The 18,986-nt window shown below is 44.3% G+C and overlaps 1 protein-coding gene across 2 annotated transcripts in view; it reads right to left on the bottom strand.

Annotated features, from left to right (window-relative positions):
- Positions 1 to 18,986, bottom strand: part of kcnq2b (potassium voltage-gated channel, KQT-like subfamily, member 2b) — a 171,608-nt gene that overhangs the window by 54,741 nt on the left and 97,881 nt on the right. For both annotated transcript variants that reach the window (XM_078554822.1, XM_078554823.1), the window contains 2 exons: positions 5,579 to 5,647; positions 2,825 to 2,851 (listed from right to left, as the gene is read on the bottom strand). In XM_078554822.1, coding sequence (XP_078410948.1) covers positions 2,825 to 2,851; positions 5,579 to 5,647 — 96 coding nt within the window. The remainder of the gene's footprint in view (positions 1 to 2,824; positions 2,852 to 5,578; positions 5,648 to 18,986) is intronic.

Raw genomic sequence — 18,986 nt, 5'->3', positions numbered from 1 at the left:
GCACTGAGCTAACAGAGACAATATTTCATCCTGCCGGCCTGGGCTGGACGGAGGTGAAAGTATGGTGGAGTTCGGTTTTCAAATACCAGGTGTAACACTGGGCATTGGGAATTTGCCACTCGAAAAAAAACACGCAAAATTTTCACTTCTGATGTTTCCAATGGAAAGGAAGATTGGGCATGTCCTTTAACGGGCATTCGACTGACGGGAGCAACTTTCCTCCTGGCTGACAGGTTGAGATTCGATTCTGATGTCAAACACATATCCTACATGAAGAGAAATGATAGCAAGATCTGCAAACTGCAGCTGTGATTATATGTTAGACATGTTGAGCAGAGATGAAATACCAGTTGATAAATTCACAGGAGGGAACCATGCTGGGTCTAGGGACTGGTGATAGTGTAGTCCCTGCATGATCTGTAACAGGCATCTAGGCATGAAGCAGAGATCAGGTGCCACCTGGGAACTGACTGTACGTCTCTTGTGGCTGAGATTAATCCAGCTCCTAGGCAGTTTGATATATCGCTGTGTTTAGCGGGGAATTCTCCTGCGAACCATTTGGCTGCACATCTCAATTAGAGAAGACTCCAAAACTACTGCAGCATTTCAGTGTGACCTCCTGTTTAAACATAAACACAAGACACACAGGAGAATGGATTTTTGCACTTGATAAGAACATGATCACTTTGTCCCAGCACCTTTGCTTTGATCGTATCTGGGATAGCGAGAAATAGAAGGCTCACTAATCCAGTAACGGACTGTGTAACTGTTGCCCGACAGACCATCCTTTCATCTCTTGGGCATGGGTCTGATGCACACCAGAGACAATGAGAAAAGAAAGATTCGCATTTATATGGTGCATTTTACAACCTCAGGACATTTAAAAGGGCTTTACAGCCAATGAAGCTAGTGCAGTCACTGTTTTAGTGCAGGAAATGAGAGGCCACCACTACCTGATGTGTTAGGCCAGTGTCAATCACCCGTCCCTCATTTCCCCATGGGAAGTTAAGGACTGTAGATATGTGAATGGACATCGACACATGTGTGGCATTGCCAAGTAAGTGGACATTGACAATTAAGTGAACAATGAGTGACTGATTCAGCTAATAGTGAAAAGGTTGCCGACGCTGCCAGACCTGCGGAGTTTTTCCAGGTAATTATTTCCAGCATCCGCAGTAGTTTTTTGTTTTTATCTCAGTGAAAAGGTTGAGCCCATCCAGAGGTTAATGTTCCTTGGCTTTGCATTTCTTTGGATGACACATAGGTCATGTCTCTCTATTCAGGAAGAAGTAAAAATTCCAATGGGAAGGTCGGCAATAGCAACAAGAAGATCTAAATGAACCAACTTGTGACCAAACAAGTCCTCTGCTTACTCTGTGGAAGCTGCAATAGCCACTCACTCCATTTAGCTCTCTCTTCATTTACTCTCACTAAGCAAAGGGATTAATACTAGATTCCAACTCTGACACGTCCCCAGCAGGTGGGCCATAAATGGAGACCCAGAGACACAGGACTATCAAGAGCCATAGGTGAAAGGAAGGAGACCAGAAACAGAGAGTGCCCCTGTTTAACAGCAATAGGGAATTGAGGAGAGCATTACATGGCTGACAATCCTACGGGATAAGCTTTAAATCTCACCAGGATGCCTTGGGACCACAAAAATCCCAAAATCCTTCCAGAATATATTCAGCTGGTGTTTTAACACAAACAAATTGGGCCCATTCCTAACAAATAAAGTTTGTTGCTGCTTCTCTAACAATTAATTTTGTGATTTAGAGATAACTTCATGCAAATTAGAAATAATTATCAGTGCTGGAACCTTTACAAGGCTTTACATCGTTATGTGGTACTCAGGGAGAAAGGACCACACTAAGCAAGTCTGGGGCTTCCTGAAGAGCCATCCAAATCAACAGGGTCCTGGCTTCTTGCAAAGGGAGTTAAAGGGAACAAGTGGTGAGGATAAAACATACCTCTTACTGTCAAAGCTCAATTCTCTGCTTAAGCGAAAGAGGAAAGACAGTTATCAAAAGACGTGAATAAACTGCACACTGTCATTTCAGACTCAACAATTCACATTGAAACATAGCGAATAATCCTCAGCTTCAGCATTGCATGCAAATATTGTTCTGCGAGCAGGTCTTCACATCGGAAATCAAATGGATTCATTATTCGTTTTCAGAAAGGATGGAAGGAAGCAGAATGGCTATCGGTCAGGCACCCCTTCCAATGAAGTAAATGCAGAGGAAAGTTGGCAAGATGCATAAAGAATTGAAGCTCCCCTAGCCTCAGATTTCCACATTGACCCCAAACATTTGGCACTCAATTTCTGCCGATTCGCTGATCTTCACTGCGTCTCTGCTGGGTGAAGCCAGGTCGGAGGGCAGACAGCACCTTGCAGAGAGCGAGGCATTATCAGGAAGAGACAGTCCTTGCCTGGGCTGTTCTTGCTCGCCTCCTATTGGCAGGCTCAAGACTGACAGCAGCAGCGCCATTAAGCACTTAACTTCTGTCACTGCAGGACCCAGGAAAAGACAGGAGCAAGCAGCAGTAATATGTAGAGGGGAAACACACTGAAAATAACAATACATAAAAACAACATTCATGCTTTGTACCTGGGTAACAGCAACTTTGAAAATCAAAGGATGCTTCTGAATTAATTTAACACAGCTACAGAGCAATGAGATCGGCATCTCACTGCAACCTTCACTGTATTCATTTCAGGTTCAAAAACTCGCCCATTAAATCACATCTACATGGGGTGGAGGGAGGGGAGCAGCAATTTCTGAGCATTTTTTTTAAACCAGAGCTTTAAAATCAAGCAAACCTTGGCGTGCTATCCACGGTCTCCTTCCTGCAGCAGAGAAACAGAACAAAGGCAAATGGTTAATCAGAATGCCGGGCCGTTCATCAAACAGAAGTCATCCCACGCTAGGAAACGTACTGCTAGAATCTGGGAAGACCCAGATCACGCATTAAACACCTTGTAAAAGGGTTCAGCTACAGGGTAAAGCCCCCTCTACATTGTCTCTAACAAATATTCCAGGACAGGTACAGCACGGGGTTAGATACAGAGTAAAGCTCCCTCTACACTGTCCCCATCAAACACTCCCAGGACAGGTACAGCACGGGGTTAGATACAGAGTAAAGCTCCCTCTACACTGTCCCCATCAAACACGCCCAGGACAGGTACAGCACGGGGTTAGATACAGAGTAAAGCTCCCTCTACACTGTCCCCATCAAACACTCCCAGGGCAGGTACAGCACGGGGTTAGATACAGAGTAAAGCTCCCTCTACACCGACCCCATCAAACACTCCCAGGAAAGGTATAGCACAGGGTTAGATACAGAGTAAAGCTCCCTCTACACTGTCCCCATCAAACACTCCCAGGACAGGTACAGCACGGGGTTAGATACAGAGTAAAGCTCCCTCTACACCGACCCCATCAAACACTCCCAGGAAAGGTATAGCACAGGGTTAGATACTGAGTAAAGCTCCCTCTACACTGTCCTTGAACATTACTTTTTTCTAAACATCAACAAAACATAGCTGTGCAAATGAGCCTTTGAACGCAGAATTAATGTTAAATGAAGGTCGACAGCTTCTCCTTCACATTGTCTCTAACCAAAGTTTTTTTCTCTCAGCTCAATACACTTATTGAAAACAAATCAAAAGCTGTAACAGATGTATAGTAAATACACTGAATGTTTTCCCTCACTCACTCTTACTGATGCATGCAGTCACAGTCTGCCTCTCCATTTTAAAAAACATGACTTTTATCTCAATAAAGTTTTTGAAATTTGTGCTCTTAGTTTCAAATTTTTTTAGAAAAAAGCTGCTGGACAGAAATTGCTAGAAGCTGAAGAAAAACATTCCATTAGTAGCACTGATAATAACAATGAAAATTATTCATCTTTGGGAAATTAGGCACACCAACTAATGCAAAAACTGCACTATCTAAATTCAGCATCATGCTCTAAGGAGAAATATCAAATCAGAGGCCCGGACTTTTTGAAGAGACTGAGATCTTCAAGCTAAAAAATGATTAATTAAAAGAGGGAATTGACCTTTTAATGAGCAAATGTAATCATGCTATTGTGATTTTTAAAAGAGTTTTCATTATTGTGTTTAAAACACTTATTTTGGGGCATTAAAAATTTCAGTTACTGAGATAACAAGATGGCGAATGGGACAGAATTTCACACAGTACTTTCAGCGACTTGTCTGAATCTGGTGGGATACTGTACAGTATTGTGCTTCCAGGGACAAAGCTTGTGAGAATTCTGGACCCAGGAATTTATAATGGAAAAAAGCTTACATAGAAAGAAGGACCTTTGATCAGAACATTGATCTGAAACATTAGCTTATTTTCCTCTTCACAGATGCTGCCTGACCTGTTGAATCTTTCTCTCATTTTCTGTTTGCAGCATCTACAGTATTTTGCTTTCTTCCAGATAGGAATTACGTGCAGAGTAAGATTCTTAACATATGTTAGATATATAGATCATGCAAGTACATTCATCCAAGTCATTTTGATTGGGGCCAAATGCAGGAGTTCCCTGTGAACTTCCAATCGATACTGACCCCAGGCTTAGCTTTGTATATTTACCATTGATTTGTTCCTCCTCTTTCCTAAACTAATTTTCAATCCTGCATTCTGTATGATATTCTTGGGCATTTTCTCTGCACAGTTAATCGGATGACTTTTGTAACAAGAAAAAAATAATCATCTGATAGGCTAACTTTTCTTAATTTTCACTCCCAATCTCTCTTCTCTTTCTCTTCATATTTCCTGCCTTTTTGCTCCACTGTCAGGACCATAGCAACTGGAGGAAGTCATTCAGCCTCTTGAGCCTGTTCTGCCATTCCATTCGATCAAGGCTAACCCAGATCTCAACTCCATTTACTCTATTTGGTTCCACAGCCATTGCAACTCTGGGCTGAAAAAATAATCCTTAAAAATAACAAAAGTGCTTCCTAAGATTTAAATATACCATCTAACATCCTACACTCCTCTCCACATCCTCAAGGACTCCTGCTCTAAACCATGCATTCCCAGAACTCTATACCATTAAAGTTCTCATCTCCCTCAGTCTCCCTTTCCTTGGCATCACCTTACCACCAGGAGAAAGAACTTGCATTTCTATAGAACCTCTCACCACCTCAGCATGTCCCATAGTCACTGTTGCACTGTAGGAGATGCAACAGCTAAAATTGCACACTGTAAGGTCCTACCAACAGGAACAAAATGAATAGTGTAAAGACTCTGTTTTAGGTGCTGTTTGAGGGGAAAAAAATTATTGGTCAGGATAGTGGGAAGAACATACTCTGACCCTAAAGAGTACCATCCTGTTCCAGATTCCCCCAGCAAGGGAAATAACATTTCAGTTTCTACCCCATAACATTCATTTTATCATTATAAACACTTCAATTAGGTCACCCCTGAATGTTCTAAACTCAAGGGAATGCAAGCCAAGTTTATGCAACCTGCCCTCATAATGAGTTAGCCTCACGTGTTGTTCTTGGGCTATCCCAAGTTGTAACGAAATGGCCCATGTTACAAGCCGACATGTTCAGTACCTGAAAGTGAGTCCTGATTTGCTCTTGAGGTTCCGCAGTAAGTCAAGCTGGTTGAGTGGTGGAATCAGCCTGTGACAACAGCACACAGAAGCAGCCATGTTAGTTTGAACAAAAGGCACACTGACAACCAGCGCTTACAGATTGCAGCTGAACTCTCACTAGACACTCTCTCGCAATCGCATCGTCTTGCCCTATGATATATCTATGCCTTTATAACACAACAGCTTTTAGTTGTTCAGAAGGAATTCAAAACTCATCATGGCCAGTTTGAGAATCTATAATCAGTTAAAGAAAAACCTGGAAATAAAAAAAAGAGCTGTCAGATTGTTGTTAAAACCCAACTGGTTCATCAAAGTCCTTTAGGACAGGAACTCTTCCACCCTTACCCGGTCTGGGTCTTTTCAACTCTTCACTCCCACACCAATGAGGATGGTTTTCACTACCCCCCCAAAGTGGCTAAGTGAGTCCCTTAGTTGTATCAAACCAACAGTTCAACAAGGCAGCTCACTCCCATCTCTTCAAGGGGAAGCTTGGGATGCGTGATAATTATCAACCTCGCCAGCAATGGCCACCTCCTAAGAATAGATTTTAAGAGAGCAAGATCTAAAGGATTACAAGAAAACCAAGATTTTGTTTGGTTAAAAAAAGAATGACTGCTAAGTTTTTCACTCTAGTCTGCCTCAATTAGCACAGATACAATCAGAGATACCATCAAAACCACTATCAGAGATAATATAGGAGATACTATCAGAGATACTACAGGGATACTCTCAGGGATACTATCAGGGATACTGTCAGAGATACTATAAGGGATACTATCAGGGATACTATCAAGGATACTGTCAGGGATGCTATCACAGATACTATCAGAGATATTATCAAAGATACTTTCATACTATCAGAGGTACTTTCAGGGATACTGTCAGGGTTACTATCAGGGATACGATCAGAGATACTATCAGGGATGCTATCAGAGATCATATCATAAATCATATCACAGATACTATCAGAGGTATTATGAAAGATACTTTCATACTATCAGAGATACTATTAGGAATGTTATCAGAGATAATATCACAGATACTATCAGAGATATTAGCAAAGATATTTTCATACTATCAGAGATACTATCACACATACTATCAGAGATACAAGAAGGGATACTATCATAGATACTATCAGGAATGCTATCATAGATACTATCAAAGATACTATCAGGGATACTATTAGAGGTATAATCAGGAATGCTATCATAGATACTCTCAAAGAAACTATCAGGGATGCAGTCAGAGATATAATCAGAGATACTATCAGAGATAATATCAGGGATGCTATCAAAGATACTATCACAGATACTATCAGAGATATTATCAAAGATACTTTCATACTATCAGAGATACTATCAGAGATACTATCAGAGATACTATCAGAGATATTATCAGAGATATTATCAGAGATATTATCAAAGATACTTTCATACTATCAGAGATAATATCAGAGACACTATCAGGGATGCTATCAGAGATATTATCAGAGACACTATCAGAGATGTTATCAAAGATACTTTCATACTATCAGGGATACTATCAGGGGTGCTATCAGGGATACTATCAGGGATACTATCAGGGATGCTATCAGGGGTGCTATCAGAGATACTATATGGGATACTATCAGAGATATTATCAGATATGCTATTAGAGATGCTATCAGAAATATTATCAAAGATACTTTCATACTATCAGGAATACTATCAGGAATACTATCAGAGACACTATCAGAGACACTATCAGAGGCACTATCAGAAACACCATCAGAGACACTATCAGAGGCACTATCAGAAACACTATCAGAGATGCTATCAGAGACACTATCAGGGATGCTATCAGGGATGCTATCAGAGATGCTATCAGAGACACTATCAGGGATACTATCAGGGATACTGTCAGAGATACTATAAGGGATACTATCAGGGATACTATCAAGGATACTGTCAGGGATGCTATCACAGATACTATCAGAGATATTATCAAAGATACTTTCATACTATCAGAGATACTATATGGGATACTATCAGAGATAATATCAGAGATACTATCAGAGATATTATCAAAGATACTTTCATACTATCAGAGGTACTTTCAGGGATACTATCAGGGTTACTATCAGAGATAATATCAGAGGTACTATCAGGGATACTATCAGGGATGCTATTAGAGATACTATCAGGGATGCTATCAGAGATACTATCAGGGATGCTATCAGAGATACTATCAGGGATGCTATCAGAGATACTATCAGGGATGCTATTAGAGATACTATCAGGGATGCTATCAGAGATACTATCAGGGATGCTATTAGAGATACTATCAGGGATGCTATCAGAGATACTATCAGGGATGCTATCATAGATACTATCAGGGATGCTATCAGAGATACTATCAGGGATGCTATTAGAGATAATATCACAGATACTATCAGAGATATTAGCAAAGATACTTTCATACTATCAGAGATACTATCACACATACTATCAGAGAGACAAGAAGAGATACTATCATAGATACTATCAGGAATGCTATCACAGATACTATCAAAGATACTATCACAGATACTATCAGAGATATTATCAAAGATACTTTCATACTATCAGAGATAATATCAGGGATAATATCAGAGACACTATCAGGGATGCTATCAGAGATATTATCAAAGATACTTTCACACTATCAGGGATACTATCAGGGGTGCTATCAGGGGTGCTATCAGGGGTGCTATCAGGGGTGCTATCAGGGGTGCTATCAGAGATACTATATGGGATACTATCAGAGATATTATCAGATATGCTATTAGAGATGCTATCAGAAATATTATCAAAGATACTTTCATACTATCAGGAATACTATCAGAGACACTATCAGGGATGCTATCAAAGATACTTTTAAGAGATACTGTCAGGGATACTATCAGAGATGCCATTACAGATACTATCAGAGGTACTGTCAGAGATACGGTCAAAGATACTATCAAAGAAACTAACAGATATACTAACAGAGATACTATCAAGGGTACTATCAGAAATACCATCAGAGATACCATCAGAGATACCATCACAGATATTACCTCAGATAGTATCTCTGATAGTATTTGTGATCTTATCTCTGATAGAATTTCTGATTATATTTCTGATAGTGTCTCTGATAGTATCACTAATTATATCTCTGATTATATCTCAGCTAATATCTCAGATAGTATCTGTGATGGTATCTCTGATAGTGTCTCTGATGGTATCTCTGATAGTGTCTCTGATGTTATCTCTGATGGTATCTCTGATGGTATCTCTGATAGTGTCTCTGATGGTATCTCTGATACTGTCTCTGATGGTATCTCTGATAGTGTCTCTGATGGTATCTCTGATACTGTCTCTGATGGTATCTCTGATACTGTCTCTGATGGTGTCTCTGATACTGTCTCTGATAGTGTCTCTGATAGTGTCTCTGATAGTGTCTCTGATACTGTCTCTGATAGTGTCTCTGATGTTATCTCTGATGGTATCTCTGATGGTGTCTCTGATAGTGTCTCTGATACTGTCTCTGATAGTGTCTCTGATAGTGTCTCTGATAGTGTCTCTGATAGTGTCTCTGATGGTATCTCTGATACTGTCTCTGATAGTGTCTCTGATACTGTCTCTGATGGTATCTCTGATACTGTCTCTGATACTGTCTCTGATAGTGTCTCTGATGGTGTCTCTAATGGTATCTCTGATAGTGTCTCTGATGGTATCTCTGATACTGTCTCTGATAGTGTCTCTGATGGTATCTCTGATGGTATCTCTGATAGTGTCTCTGATACAGTCTCTGATACTGTCTCTGATAGTGTCTCTGATGGTATCTCTAATGGTATCTCTGATACTGTCTCTGATACTGTCTCTGATACTGTCTCTGATACTGTCTCTGATAGTGTCTCTGATGGTATCTCTGATACTGTCTCTGATACTGTCTCTGATGGTATCTCTAATGGTATCTCTGATACTGTCTCTGATACTGTCTCTGATGGTATCTCTGATAGTGCCTCTGATACTGTCTCTGATACTGTCTCTGATACTGTCTCTGATGGTATCTCTGATGGTATCTCTGATGGTATCTCTGATACTGTCTCTGATACTGTCTCTGATGGTATCTCTGATACTGTCTCTGATGGTATCTCTGATGGTATCTCTGATAGTGTCTCTGATACTGTCTCTGATGGTATCTCTGATGGTATCTCTGATAGTGTCTCTGATACTGTCTCTGATACTGTCTCTGATGGTATCTCTGATGGTATCTCTGATACTGTCTCTGATACTGTCTCTGATAGTGTCTCTGATGGTATCTCTAATGGTATCTCTGATACTGTCTCTGATACTGTCTCTGATGGTATCTCTGATGGTATCTCTCATAGTGTCTCTGATACTGTCTCTGATACTGTCTCTGATAGTGTCTCTGATGGTATCTCTGATACTGTCTCTGATACTGTCTCTGATAGTGTCTCTGATGGTATCTCTAATGGTATCTCTGATACTGTCTCTGATACTGTCTCTGATGGTATCTCTGATGGTATCTCTGATAGTGTCTCTGATACTGTCTCTGATACTGTCTCTGATACTGTCTCTGATGGTATCTCTGATGGTATCTCTGATACTGTCTCTGATACTGTCTCTGATACTGTCTCTGATAGTGTCTCTGATGGTATCTCTAATGGTATCTCTGATACTGTCTCTGATAGTGTCTCTGATGGTATCTCTGATGGTATCTCTGATAGTGTCTCTGATACTGTCTCTGATGGTATCTCTGATGGTATCTCTGATAGTGTCTCTGATACTGTCTCTGATACTGTCTCTGATAGTGTCTCTGATGGTATCTCTAATGGTATCTCTGATACTGTCTCTGATACTGTCTCTGATGGTATCTCTGATGGTATCTCTGATGGTATCTCTGATACTGTCTCTGATAGTGTCTCTGATACTGTCTCTGATGGTATCTCTGATGGTATCTCTGATGGTGTCTCTGATAGTGTCTCTGATACTGTCTCTGATACTGTCTCTGATGGTGTCTCTGATGGTATCTCTGATACTGTCTCTGATAGTGTCTCTGATGGTATCTCTGATGGCATCTCTGATACTGTCTCTGATGGTATCTCTGATACTGTCTCTGATAGTGTCTCTGATGGTATCTCTGATGGCATCTCTGATACTGTCTCTGATACTGTCTCTGATGGTATCTCTGATACTGTCTCTGATGGTGTCTCTGATGGTATCTCTGATGGCATCTCTGATACTGTCTCTGATGGTATCTCTGATACTGTCTCTGATAGTGTCTCTGATAGTGTCTCTGATGGTATCTCTGATGGCATCTCTGATACTGTCTCTGATACTGTCTCTGATGGCATCTCTGATGGCATCTCTGATACTGTCTCTGATGGTATCTCTGATACTGTCTCTGATAGTGTCTCTGATGGTGTCTCTGATGGCATCACTGATACTGTCTCTGATGGTATCTCTGATACTGTCTCTGATAGTGTCTCTGATGGTACCTCTGATGGTATCTCTGATACTGTTTCTGATACTGTCTCTGATGGTATCTCTGATACTGTCTCTGATACTGTCTCTGATGGTATCTCTGATACTGTCTCTGATAGTGTCTCTGATGGTATCTCTGATACTGTCTCTGACAGTGTCTCTGATACTGTCTCTGATGGTGTCTCTGATAGTATCTCCAATGGTATCTCTGATGGTGTCTCTGATAATGTCTCTGATAGTGTCTCTGATGGTGTCTCTGATAGTGTCTCTGATGGTGTCTCTGATAGCATCAGAGATACTATCAGATACTGGGCGGAATTGTTCCAGATTTGCACCGAGTTCAGTAGTAGGCAGGCAAAACGATGTTTTACCTGCCGGCCGCAATGATGGGTCCCAAACCCGCTGCAATTATTATGCATTCCTGGGAAACGCACTGTTTGGATGGCGGGCGGGCTCTCATTCGCCCGCCACGCCATCACCTCGCCGCTTCATCACGCTGTGCACCATATTTAAAGTCCAGCTGCGCACACACATCTCAGTGCGTCCAGCTCACAACTACTGCAGGGAAGACAACCACGAAAGGCAAAAGGACTGCAGCCCCCAGGCTTAGTGACGTGTCACTAGAACACCTTTTGGATGCCGTGGAGGCCCACCTCGATATCCTCTACCCCTGCTTTTGCCACAGGATGGGCAGCGGCGTGACCAGGCTTGGTAGGCGATGGCAGTGGTGATCAGTGCCAATGCTGCACAGAAGATGTTGGTCATTCAATGGAGATAGAGGTGAACGATCTCATCCGTGTAGCCTGGGTATGGTAACCATCTCATCACTCTAAACTCACACACTCACAAACCCATCACACATTCACTGGCATCTCACTCACTGCCAGTTCAAGGGACATCACCACTCACTCTCTCACACACACCCTCACATCTCCATCTGGCCTCATCTCCTCTGGAGATTGCCTCCTCAGCCCTCACCATCTCGAGGCCACTTGCACAGATCAACATGTGCCCCCCACACACACCCTGGGTTACCCTCCTTCCCCAGTACAGCCCTCGCCCTGTAACCCCTTCCCTTGCCTGAGGCCACTTCTCCCCCTTTGCCAATCAAGCCCTAGCCCTCCAGCCATTGAAAATCCACCCTGCCTTACGGCTGATCTGGCAGGTGATCTGCCCATGAGCCCCTCCTAAAAGTGATGTGGTGAAGCCTGGCGCTGATGAGTGCGAGTGTTGACCGAGGCAAGGTAGGCAAAACAAACCTCGAAGTCCCGAGTGAAGAGCAGCTCGCCAGGTGCACGGCGCTTATGTACAGTTGTGAAACACGTCAGCCTGTTTTCCCGCCAATGCGGGCAGGCGATCCAGCAGGGGAGGGACGATTCCGGCGGGCAGGCCTGATAACGCTATGTCCAATGGCGGGTGGTGGGCCTAGCGGATTTCACGCCGTGGTGAAACCGATTGCGCCATATTGTCTGCTCACGCCACTGAACACGCCCGACACCAGCAGACACGGAAAACCCCGGCCACTATCTATCCTGTGATCATTTCAAAACTGAACAGAGGCAAGAAATTTCTGGGTGCCATCAGTGATATGAAAAAAGATTCTGTGCTAAGAAGCCTTAAAATATATATAAGCTTAATGTTTCACAGAGTTATGAAGGTGGTAGGACACATCAATAAGACTGTTAGTTCTGCACGCAGTGTTCTTGGGTTTACGAATAGAGGCATTGGGCTGAAATCTATCATCCATGGGGGCATGAGTCTGCCCCCACCACCAGCCACACCCCCCCCCCCCCCCCCCCCCCGCCCCCCCCACTCCCCTGCCCAACTCCCCAGCCTTTGAGGGATGTGCGATAATACAGCAATTGCTCCATTAACGGCCACTGTGCGGGCTTTCGGCCAATGGGGTTTCTTCAAAGTGTGCTGCTCGCCCGATTGGCCACGGAGGATGGGACAACTGGGCATCCAACTGGCAGGGTGTGTCCCGGAAGGAAGTCATGGACACTTAGTTAAAGGGACCCCTGGCATCGGACTGAGTCAGGGGTAACAGGGGCAATAGTTTTCCTAAAGGGGGAAGATTTTGGTGCTGCTTATAAATATTTGGAAACATTGACACAGGTGAGTGCCAGTTTATATTTATTCGTGTATGTTCTTACTGATGGCAAGATTTCAGGAACTTAGACAGGCAAGAAAAAGCCAAATGCATTTCAAGCAGAACCCTGATGATTATATGGAGATGTGGAGCATCAGGCTGTTAACTCTCATTGTCTCCCCACAGACAGACAAGAGGAGGGAGAGAGGTGATGACCAGTGCAAAACAACGGCCCAAAGGTTCAGTGGCCACTCCCTGCGAGCACCTCCTCCATGTTGTCAGTGCCAAGTGGGAGATCCTCATACCAGCTGACAGGAAGAGGAGATCTCGCAGCCTGACCAAAGCAGCCAGGACTGAAGTTGCAGATGAGGTTAACTTGCCTTGGGGTAATCAAGAGAACCCGGATGCAGAGCAGAAAACATCTCGATGGCCTTTTACAATCTGCTAGGGTGAGTGAGGCTCCATTATAGAGATGTACATTCATGGAGGGATGTGGGAAGGCTCCTCAAGGACATTGTCTTATGTACTGACCAGAAGTGTGGCATGATTCACCGGGGTGAGGGTAGGGGGCGGGTGAGTTGTGAAAGGTACACTGGTTAATTGTCGCTGCAGATTGTTCAGCCTGTTGAGTCCTTGGAAGTCAGACATGTGAAGGAATAGTTGTGCAGTAGACTCCAAAATCATTCCAATGCTACACTCTAATTGCAGGAGAAGGAGGCCCACAATGCCCAGCAAAGAAGCAAGGTGGGAGGTGGTGTGCCCAACCTGGCGGAGCTCACCCCAGTAGAGGAGGAGGTGTTTCAGCTTACTGCCAACAAGTGGAGCTGGTCCAATGGAAGAGGTGAGATAGGAGGAAGGTCCCAGGGTGGTGAGATTACAAGGGGAATTATGTGCAATGGAGAGAGATATGTGTTAATGGGGCTAAAGGGAGGGGGTATGATGTCTGCTGTGTTGTTATGAAAGAGGGATCAATGGTATCTGATTGAGAATACTCTCAAGCACTAGGGCATGAATGTGTGACTGTATGTTGAAAGTTATGAAATACAAACAAAGAGTAACACCTCACAATGCATGAAGTGCTGCCAATACAGAAGGATGACTATGTGTACTCACCTCAAATGTTGAAGATGGCTCTGACCTTCCCTATTTTTGTCTCCTACACAGGTGCACCATTGACTGCTGCTCCCAAAAGTCTTGGGTGTCCAACATTAACTCTTGAGGAGGGTGAAGCTTCAGTGGGTGGAGCATCACATCCTTGCTCTCACCCAGCCCCAGCGCAGATACACGCACCTCGGTGGGGATTCGCACCTCAGAACTAAGGGAAGCACAAGCTGGTGAGGGCACATCACAGTCACATGTGCAGCTGCCAGAGACTGAGATGGAGCAGCCCTCAGACAGTCGGGTTGGAACTTCTTGGGCATGAAATAAGAAATCATGATTTAGAAAGTCTGATGCTGGTGGGAAAGGTTGATGGTAAAAGAGATCGAAGTGGACAAAGAATGATCTTTCTAAAGAGCCTCACAAACTGGATGAATGTGCCACCAACGAAGATGGTCCACACCTCCAGAGCAAGACTAGAGCATGGAGCTTCATAGACACCAACATCTTCTCAGAGTGTGGTACCTGAAGAGAGAGAATAATGGATGCAGATGGATTCCGTGGATGGTCTTACTTGAATATGTGTAAAATTACAAACCAGGGAAGTAACACGGTTTAGATGGTTGTTGTTGTAAGAGATAGGACCCTTGTTGTTTGGCGATGATGGAGGAAGAAGGAGGAAACAGTGGACAAGATAAGAAGAAGTTTCAATGGATGGTGTTACTGGAATCTCCAATGGATTAAAGCTTCCCTTGTTCCACGCCCATCCAGACATTCCCTGATAGGGCATTGCACATCTGGCTATGCCAATTCCCCCTCCTTTACCTCTATCTCCTCATCGGAGGCATGGGTGGTCTCCCATGGCTCCTTCCCCAATTTGGGATCCTCTCTCTGGACAACCAGGTGTGGAGAGCACGGTAAACAACCACTATCATGGACACTCTCGAAGGACCGTACTGGAGAGATCCTCTAGATCTGTCAAAGCATCAGAACCTCATGTTTAGAAGACCAATTGTCTGCTTGATGATGGCCCTGGTTGTGCCCTGGTTCTCATTATATCGGTCCTCAGGGTTAGTCCTGGGAGCTCGAACTGGTGGCATGAGCCACTTCTTCCAGCAGCCATTCTTCCAAGGCTTCAGATCCACTAAACATGCCTGGCACCTGGGAGTTCCTGAGGATTTAGGGATCATGGCTGCTCCCCGGATACCTTGCACAGGCCTGCAGGATGCGCTGCTAGTGGTCACAGACTGTCTGCACTTTGATTGAATGATAGTCCTTCCTATTAATAAAGACCCTGGGTGGCCATGTTGGTGCCTCGATGGTGACATGGGAGCAGTCAGTTACACCTTGCACCCTCGGGACACCTGCTGTGGCTACAAAGCCTATTGCTTTTTCTGTCTGACTGTTGCAGACAGTAGTGAAGGCAATGAATTGCTCTGTCTGTCTAAACACAGCATCTGTGAACACTTTAGTACAGCGGTGTGCTGCAGACTGGGGAATGCCACTCATGTCTCCCCACACGGTCTGAAATGTGTCTGAGGCAAAAGAATTCAAAGCCACTGTGACTGTCAATGCCACTGGCATTGTATGGTTCCCCCACCCCACACAGTTGACGCTCTCTCATCAGCCGCCGTGTCACACAGAGAAGTCACAGATACTCCGGAGAGTCGAAGTCTCCTCAGGCCGTCATCCACAGGTAAGTCAGTACCCTGTATCCACGACTGGCTGGGTAAGGCCTCCACCCAGGCCTCCACCCACAGCCTGCCTTCAGCAGCCCCTTGCTCCTCTGCAGGTTGGGCTCCTTCAGGCAATTCCTATGGTCCTGCCCCTGTTCAGCTGGACTCCTCCCTCCCCTTCTCCTCCTCCTCCTCCTCCTCCTCCTTCTCGCTGGAGGATGTATCTCCAGCTGAAATCACTATGTCCACATTCCACACAGCAGCAATGCTACAGTGATGGTGGACGACAAAGCCCGCCAGTTTGCAGACAGTATAATGCTTAAGAACCCTGATAATGTCCAGTGATTAAGGAACTTCCAAGGGTGGCCAATCAAAAGCCGATTGGCAGTCTCTCCCGCTAAAGTCAGGCACAGGCCCAAGTCCAGCCTTTATAAATCCGCCTTTACAATGAACTCTGGGTGGAATCGTCTGGTTCCATTGGCGTTGGGTGTCATGGCGAACGTGAGCGGACAATGTGGCCAGGAGGCCAAAAATCAGTTTTCCTTCATCATGAAGCCAGGTTGCGATTGTCTGCTCCGCCCGTCAATGACGGGGCCGCATTTCCTGCTGCTGCACATCCAGAACCTCATTTCAACACTTTAGCATCTCATTATAAGCCCTGCTCGTTGGAATCATCCCCCCCACTTCCCCCCACCACGCTGGGTCATCTGGGCACGTCGACGTGTTTCACAACTGTACCATAAGCGACATGCACCTGGCCAGCTGCACGTCGCTCAGTTCTTTGAGGTTTGTTTGCCTCCTTTGCAGCACTCACAGTCATCAGCGCCAGGATTCGCAGGCAGCGCCACATCACTTTTAGGCAGCCTTGCAGGCAGGTCTCTACCTACCAGACGGGGGTGGCTTTCCAATGGCTGCAGGGCTAGAGCTTACTTGGGGAAGTGGAAGAAGTGACCTCAGGCAAGGGAAGAGGTTGCAGGGTGAGGGCTGCACTGGGGAAGGGGGGATAACCCAGGGTGTGTGTGTGGGGGCACATGTTGATCTGCGCAAGTGGCCTTAAGATGGTGAAGGCTGAGGAGGCAGCCTCCAGAGCAGATGAGGCCAGATGGAGATGTGAGGGTGTGTGTGAGAAAGTGAGTGGTGATGTCCCTTGAAATGGCAGTGAGTGAGATGCCAGTGAATGTGTGATGTGTCATGAAGAAATATTAATGTGTATAATGTTACTGGAAAATATTTTTAAATGAAATCTTAGTAGGGTATGTGTCTATGTGTGGCTTAATTGGATTAAAACCAGCTAGTCTAGGTGCTTTGTATGGTAGTTTGAGATGTTAACTACATAAACACAAGTTAAAAGGTAAAGTGCAATTTGCATTTGTTGAATAAACCATTCAAAAGAATGGATAAAATCTTGCACCTAGCTAGGAGACGCCGAGCAATGTGTTTATATTACTAATAAAATTTGTGGAACGAAAGGATTCTTGTTAGGAGAGGTAAAATTAAATAAAAACCTGCTGATACAATGGAAAGTTTACATTCAAAGGGGAAGCTAGGTATAGACTGAGAGGAGTTTGTGTGCATGAATCAAAGGCATCTAAAATCTAACCAACCTGTAAGCCAACAACTGTCTGCAAAAGGAACCACATTGCAAGGGACCTCATTTTGAATTCATAAAGTCAAATGTGCTTTGCCTGATGTCTGTTTAAAGTCCATGGGTTACTCTTGCCTTAGTGAAGATTTACCTGGGAGTGATTAATTTGGGGATTTGTTTAAAAGTCATCATGGTAGTAATTTGAGGACGTGTATGTGTTTAATTTGCTGTTAAATTAATAAATGTTTAATTTAGCTTTACATTGAAACTTCTCAAGGCTCTGTAGTCTTATTCCTGAATTCAAAGCTGCATCTCAAACATACCAATTGAAAATATAGGTTATGACAGTTGTCCAAGTTTCCCCCTGGGATTTAAACAACTCAGCCTTTACCAACTGCTGTGTCATAACAGATGGGCTTGTGAGTGGGTGAGTTGAGATTGATGACATGGTTGACTTACCCTGGCGGCATGGATGAGATCATTCATCCTCTTTCTGCACTGGGCGGCTAACCTCTTGTGTGCAGCATTGGCACTGACCACCACTGCCACCACCTCCCAAGCCAGAGTGGTGAGACTGATGGGCCTCCTGCAGCCAGAGCGGGGGTAGAGGACATCTCAACAGGCCTCCACGGTGTCCAGAAGGCATCCCAGGGATGCGTCACTGAATCGGGGGGGCTGCATCTTTCTTGGCCTTTGGGGCCATGTCTTCACCAGAGCAGTAAGATAAAAGCAAAATACTGTGGATGCTGGGAATCTGAAATAAAAACAGAAAATGCTGGAAAAACTCAGCAGATCTGGCAGCATCTGCAGAGAGAGAAACAGAGTTAATGTTTTGAGTCCGTATGGCTCTTCGTCAGAGCTCTGAATAAGAGTCATATGAACTCGAAACGTTAACTCCTGATTTCTGAGCCCCCTCCCCGCTCACCCTATCTTTGTTGACCCAATGGCTTCGCGCCGGGTATTATGTTGTCGCAGGATTAAAACAGTCCTGTTTTCACACGGTAAAATTCAGCCCATTGCGTGCAGAAGCAAGGGAGTTGTCAGGGAAAACCTTTACAAGTCACTGGTTAGACCTCAGTTGGAGTATGACTATGCTACTTTCTGCCCCAGCCCCCTTGAATTAGCACAGAAATGTGGCCTTAAAGTTGTCAGATCCAAAATTGGGTGACTTGAGAAATGTAATTGTGATCCTGATCCAACTTAGCAAGAGGTTACCCATCAAACTCAGAGGCAGAGGATAAATCACACAATTGTGCTGTAAACCCAGGGGTACATCTGTTAGACTGGCAGGAGTAACCTGCCCTGCAGCCCTTGTGTAGGTTTTGACACACGTGGCGCACACACACACACACACACACACACACACACACACATACACGCACGCAGGGAATGCTGGCCCAGCCAGC

This window comes from Cetorhinus maximus, chromosome 13 (assembly GCF_964194155.1).
Source record: "Cetorhinus maximus chromosome 13, sCetMax3.hap1.1, whole genome shotgun sequence".
Lineage (NCBI taxonomy): Eukaryota > Metazoa > Chordata > Chondrichthyes > Lamniformes > Cetorhinidae > Cetorhinus > Cetorhinus maximus.
The sequence above is the reverse complement of the archived record's forward strand: the minus strand, read 5'-3'. Positions and strand labels throughout refer to the sequence as shown.